General features: G+C 34.3%; 1 protein-coding gene across 1 annotated transcript; it reads right to left on the reverse strand.

Annotated features, from left to right (window-relative positions):
• Positions 1-792: 792 nt before the first annotated feature.
• LOC128115198 (mitochondrial import inner membrane translocase subunit Tim17-A-like) lies at positions 793-1691 on the reverse strand. Its single transcript, XM_052745676.1, has one exon. The coding sequence runs from the start codon at positions 1677-1679 to the stop codon at positions 1164-1166; it is 516 nt and encodes a 171-aa protein (XP_052601636.1). The 5' UTR covers positions 1680-1691; the 3' UTR covers positions 793-1163.
• Positions 1692-6810: the final 5119 nt, after the last annotated feature.

Consider the following 6810-nt stretch of genomic DNA (forward strand, 5'->3'; position numbering starts at 1 on the left):
TACTAATTATTTAGAAAAGTAACAATAGTAGATTCTTGTCTATGGTTCATGACTATACCTATGACTGATAATCAGCTAGATTCATAATAACAGGAATGAATTCCCTCCTGCTAAGCAAGACTTAAGTCAAATTAGATGAACATTGGTTTCCCCAAATATATATGTACCACTACTGAGCCACTGAGGATAGCTTGCCATGCTGGCCATGGTTGTGGTGTGTGGGCTTTACAGCAATTTAGAACTATTGATTTATTTTCTCTATTAACAGCTTGAATAGAATCTTCAGCTACTATAAAAGAAGTCATCAGAGAGCTGGCTTCCAAATAATTTCTAGCTTTATTACTCTAAGTTCTGTTCCTAAACTGTGTGGTGCCTTCAGCAATGAAGTCTTCACTTTAAGTTCTGAATGGCAACCAAGGACATATACTATTTTCAGAGTCTTTTGGATTTCCCTGACTCGGGGCTTTATTTAAAGGATCTATGCTTCCTGGAGGGAACATTACCACCTCAAATGGAATAACTTCATTATACATATGCATACACACATATGTATGTAGAGTATGTGCACTTAAGTAAACACAATTTGACAGGTTTCCCTATGGCTTTTAAACACATCCTACATTTCAAGGTTGTTTGACAATAAATAAATTAATTAAAGATTTATAAATATAATTTTAAGTCAAAAATGTTTAAATAATTAGCATTACAGTCAAAACACATACTTCTAGAGATTTTTTTCCTTTATACCACAAAGTCTTCTAAATTCTTTTATAAGTTCTAAATTTTTTTTTTTTTTAAGTCTCAGGAACCTTTTATTGTCTGAATAACTGTACACAAAACACCAGGCAGAGAAGTCCTGAAGGAAATGATGGTCGAGTTTCACTATTATTTGCCCTTTGGTCCTTCATCTTCTAAGCATATATATGCTCTTTAAATGGTATTAGACATTTATTTTGATCACAAATGCAATCCGAGTGTGAATAAATAAACTCAGTATCTTTCTCCCTTCTGAGTCTCTTTTAAATAGAAAAATGTGCTAAATGTCTCTTCATGGCCCACTGGGCCACCGCTGCCCCACCTACGGCTTTAAAGACTGTAACTTCATCTTCTGAAGCCCTACTGAACTACAGTCCACCCAGTTACAGGATCCTGGGAAAGATGTCCTACTGATACTGTCGGTAGTCTCCGAAGGGTGAGGGTGGTAACTGGCTTGAAGGCAGCTGTGAGTGGTCTCCAGCAAACTGAGGGCCATTGGGAAACTGTGCAGAGGCAAACCTTGTCAACAAGATACCAGCTCCTTCAATCAAAGCTAGGAGAATGCCTCCCATCACAGCTGACCCAACCATGGCTACCAGCCCATTTCTCGCTGCCAGGATGGCTCCTGTCAAGGCACCGCTAGTGATGGAGTTCCAGGGATCTTCTTTGCCTCTTATCTGAACCATGCTGCCGTCGATCATGGAAAACAGCCCTCCCCAAACTGCAAAGCTACCTCCCAACTGTGGAGCCCTGGTTTTAATAGCCGTCAAACTCCCTCGGAGTCTGTGGTTTACTCCCACTGGAGAATTTCGAAAACCTTTGAAGGCTTGAAAGATACCGCCACCTATGGTACCCATGGTAAAGGCACCACCACAGTCGTCCACAATTCGCCAGGGGCACGGCTCTCTCGCGTACTCCTCCATCTTGGCTCCAGCCCGCGCCAAGTTCTAAATTTTTAAACACTTCAAGTTGCTTGACTTTCCAAAGTTGTTTTTCATAATGTATATGTGGGAATGCAACCCAGTTATATGAATGAGCAGAATCCGAACATTGCTCTACCTTAGCTTCAATTATTTATTAAATATCAAAGATATTTAAACATGCACATAATTTTCAAGTTAATTGTTTTCTACTGTCATTTTAAATATATATAAATATAACATTAAAATATTACAGTGAATTATTTACTTTTTATATTTTCCTCAGAATTAGTCAAAGATTCCTTTTATGATTAGCAAATGCTGTAAGTTCAAGGTGATTCTAAGCCTCAAATTGTGTTTAAAATGAACAGAATATTTGCCCGTTTAGTCACTTTTACCCATGGGATGTTTCCCTATTAAGAAATCGCCTATGCTTTCTCAGCATGCAAATAATAGACAATATGTAAATTAAGCTACAGAGTCCTACTTCATCTGTTTGCCATGCAGACAAAGACTGATCTTAGCAAAATGCCATGCTGATCTCTAAATTCAGTGGTTTATTTTATATCTATAATTCACCTTAAATTACATGCTAATGTCCTCATAAATATTTCAAAACCTGTCATTAATACAAAGGAATATTATTCTGTCTCCAAAATTGCATCATTAGTAACTGGTTGCATCTTAGACATGTTCTTTATATTGTGAAGATAAGCAATATTTTCTGCAAATATTTGAGAAAAGAAATTGATAAATGCATTAAAATTGATACAAATCTTGTAAGAAAAGAAAAGTAGCATGATATTTTCTTGGTCTTTTTCATTGCAATACTACATTATATGTCACAGACATAAGTCATCTATCATTACTGTTATAACATTAAAATGGACTGTCACATGACTAAATATAACAAAGTTTTAATTTAAAACTATACTATACTAAACACAAAACAAAACAATATGTAAAACTTACTACAAAATGGATAATTCTACAGTGCCATTTGAGAAGATAACAAATTATAAGTAAATATGATTTGTTTAGAATATGATTTCTCTGAAGTAGTGTTATATACAATAGGTTATATACGAATCCATTTTCTTTTAAGAAAACAATTATTTTGTTATTCAATTAATCACTGCTTATTTTCTGTAAGAAAAACAAAAAAAATGATGAAAACCTGGATGTTTGCTTTATAAATCTATCATTGCAGTTAAGAATAAATACAAGAAAGAAAATCTACACAAAACTCAATTCTTAATCAGTAACAGCACACTCTCCTTTGCACAGTTACAGAGCATGAACAAGTCAGTCAGTGTTGTGTATTGAGTACCTTCTAGCTTTAGCAACTTCCTCGGGATCTTAGCACAAATCTATCCCGGTAAAATGGGAAGCATGACTCTGAGTCTATCATTCACGTGTGTAGGATCATTGCTGAGAATAAGTCAACATCACAGCTTAAATGTGGATTTAGCAATAGATTGAAATAGAGGCAATGATGTTGTTGCCTTAGTCTTGTCTTCTTCCTATCCTGATTACGAAGACTTAACTTTCATGAGCAGTAATTTTCATAAACTCTTAGCCCTGTTAGAGAGATGACTTACGATGCTATACAATGAGGCTTCATGTAATTTCTTATTGTGGGTAATAAAGAAAAAATTTTGACTTTATTCTATTGAGTAGTGAATAATTTCCAATTCACTTACAAATATACCTCCGTTCTTTAGAGTATAAATATGTAAATAATGTGACAACTTAAAACCTTTACCAAACCTGAAAGTTTGATGATTTAATTTTGAATGTGTTATGGAGACAAAGCAACAAAATGATGATTTTAAATCTTTCATACTCATATATACTCTTGTAAATCACTGCACAATTCTAACTTGAATATTGAAAGAATGGATATGAGTTTATAAATCTTTCACTATCTTATGCTTAAGAGAAATTTTTAAAAATGAGCATAAGTTGTTCTGAAACTTAGGAAAAATATATTTTATTTCTGCTAGCTAGTGAAATTGATTTACAGTTAATTATGATTATCATTACAAGTCAGTCTTTCTTTTGTTTTGTTCATATAACACTAGATAAACAATGAGAGATGTGATAATTCTCAATACAGTGTTGACATAATATGAGAATTTTATGGTACATATTTATTACATAATGTTTTAAAATATATTTTAAGGAAGAGACATTTCTAATACTTTGTAGTGGTCTGAATGAGAAATGTTCCCCATAGACTCAAATTTTTTAACACATGGTCTGAACTGGTGGCCTGTTAGGCAGATGGTGCAGCATTGACAGAAGACATAAGTAATTGGAGCAGGTTTTGAAATTTCATAGTTTCACCTCACTTAACAGGTTTTGTTGTTGTTTTGTTTTGTTTGTTTGTTTTGTGCTTGTGATTGAAGATATCAACCCTCAACTTCCTGCTCCTGTCACTGTGCCTCCCCACTGTAATGGACTCTTATTCCTTTGGAACCCAAACCCAAAATAATCCCTTTCTTCTTAAAGTTGCCTTGGCCACTGTGTTTCATCATAATAGAAAAAATAGCTAACAAAAATTTAAAAAAACTTGTTTGACATCACCAAACTTAAAATAAATTGTAGACCATAAGTTTTTCATTTTATAGGCTGTACAAAATTGATCTGTAAGTAAAATAGCCATAAAACTATGACACAAACAGTGGGAAGTTTCTAGGCTTAGGTTTAGCTTATTATTTCTGACTATTTTTCCATAATTCATTAATTAACTTAAATATACTTTACTGAAACAGAATATTTTAATAATTCTTTGACTTTACACATGTTCTAATCAAGATACAAAGGTTGTCATAAAATAAAATGGATCAGTTTATTGACTGTCCAGGCTTCTACATGTGGAAAATGTACCTGATTCCCATCATCTAAGAAACTGACATACTTTCTAGGTAAGAACTTGAGCTACTCACTTCCCTTGGAGTTTCTAAATGAATGATAGCTAAATAAACATACATTCAGGTGCAATTCAATGGTAGAAATCTACTAATGACAGAATACATCTTAGCAATGTCTAGGAAGTATTTCCCTTTCCATATTATCATCTTGATAGATGCATCAATAATTGCATAAAAGCTAGGGGGTGTTGGCGGCACACGCCTTTAATCCCAGCACTCAAGAGGCAGAGGTAGGTGGATCTCTGTGAGTTAGAGGCCAGCCTTATCTACAGAGTGAGCTCCAGAACAGCCAGAACTGTTCCACAGAGAAACTCTGCCTCAAAAAACCAAAAAAAAAATTGGTTATAATTAAATTTCTTGTTGTATTTTTAATATTCTAAATAAGGAATAAGGTAAAATTTTCTTCTAAACACAATATACATGGGTCTATGTACAAACATACAAACACTTATAAACACACACACACAGAGACACACATATATATGCACACATATACATATTCAAGTTTGAATGTTAGTATTTATAGTTGTCTTGGAATGGTATTAGAGTAGTAGTGAGTGAAAGTCTTTGGAATAGAAAAAAATACTAATATTGCTATGTACATAACACTGAAAGACTACCATCGTCTGATAAAAGTTGGTATCCTGGCCGGGCGGTGGTGGCGCACGCCTTTAATCCCAGCACTCGGGAGGCAGAGGCAGGCGGATCTCTGTGAGTTCGAGGCCAGCCTGGTCTCCAAAGCGAGTTCCAGGAAAGGCGCAAAGCTACACAGAGAAACCCTGTCTCGAAAAACCAAAAAAAAAAAAAAAAAAAAAAAAAAAAAAAAAAAAAGTTGGTATCCTGAAAACAGGAAGGAGGCACCGCCGTGATGGTTTCTATTACCATCAAAGGGCAACAAATAAATTGAGAAAAAAATAAGTAGGTGAATACACAACTTAATTATAACGTAAATGCAAAATTCTGTGTGACTTTGTACATTGTTTGGCATATTTTAGGTATGCAAAACCCGTAATCAAACAATAGTATAAGAGTTGTAATTTATTTGAGTTTTAAATATTTAAACAACTAAGACCTAAAATAAATTGTATTTTGGCATCCACATCATAAACTGAATTGTGAAAATCAGCTAACATTGAATATAGGAATTTATATAATTGCTTTTATACTTTTAAAGTGTTTGAAAGAATTGTATTAGAATTACAAGAAATGGTTCAGGCATATCTGTATGTTTTTTAAGGTATTACTAGTTTAATATATGCCACTTCACCTGCTAATACAGCTGCTATGTTTAATTCAAAAGAATATAGCAGAGCTCGATACATAAAGCGTCTTTCAAAAAGGGAATTAGTTAACATGCAAATGACATTAACATGGAATTTATGCATTTGTATAAGTGTTGATAAAAATGTTGATCACATTCTCTCTCTCTCTCTCTCTCTCTCAAAGCTAAATGACTCATATTTCATTCACAAAATGAATTTTTATTTAAATATCTTTTTAAGTCAGCTGCACACTGAGAAATTTTCAGTGCACCATGGTGGTCCATTAACTTTGACATAAATTATTTTATAGCCCTTCATTGACTAAGAGCCACTGGTGACACCGAGATGCCATTAATAATGACTACACATAGCATTTTATAGATTGCACCCTAAATACATTGATCAGCCAGGAAGGCAACACTGGTGTTTCTTTTTTACTAGCTGGTTAAATAAATATCTTATGCTATTTACAGACTGTGCATTAGCCTAAATAGTCACTGGAGGTCAGCATTGCTTCAGCCACATCTCTTTGTTAGTATTATTTTTGACTAGCAAATTTATAACTTTTAAGGATTGCCAAAATTAAGTGGTTGAATGGCATAATCTCAGTAGCATAGAAAAAAAATATATGACAAAACAAGAGTGTCTCATTGACGGTGATTATTTAAAGATAGACATAAATTAGATACACTACATGGGACTTGAGACAAAAGGTGTATGATGAAAAAAAAATGATTATGGATGACAGTTAGGGCATTCACCAATCTGATTACCATGGTAGGCCAGCTCAGGCATCCTACCACCACCACCACTGCTAATAGTCTAACCTGAGGTCACCCCTGTGGATTTGTAGGAACTTCCCTTGAACCAGGTTTCTGCTCATGATGTCTCCCTCTATCAAAGTATCTCCCTCACTGCTCTTCCACTCTGCCCCTG

Source organism: Peromyscus californicus, unplaced genomic scaffold (assembly GCF_007827085.1).
Source record: "Peromyscus californicus insignis strain IS unplaced genomic scaffold, ASM782708v3 Scaffold_1__1_contigs__length_55948999, whole genome shotgun sequence".
Taxonomy (NCBI): Eukaryota; Metazoa; Chordata; class Mammalia; order Rodentia; family Cricetidae; genus Peromyscus; species Peromyscus californicus.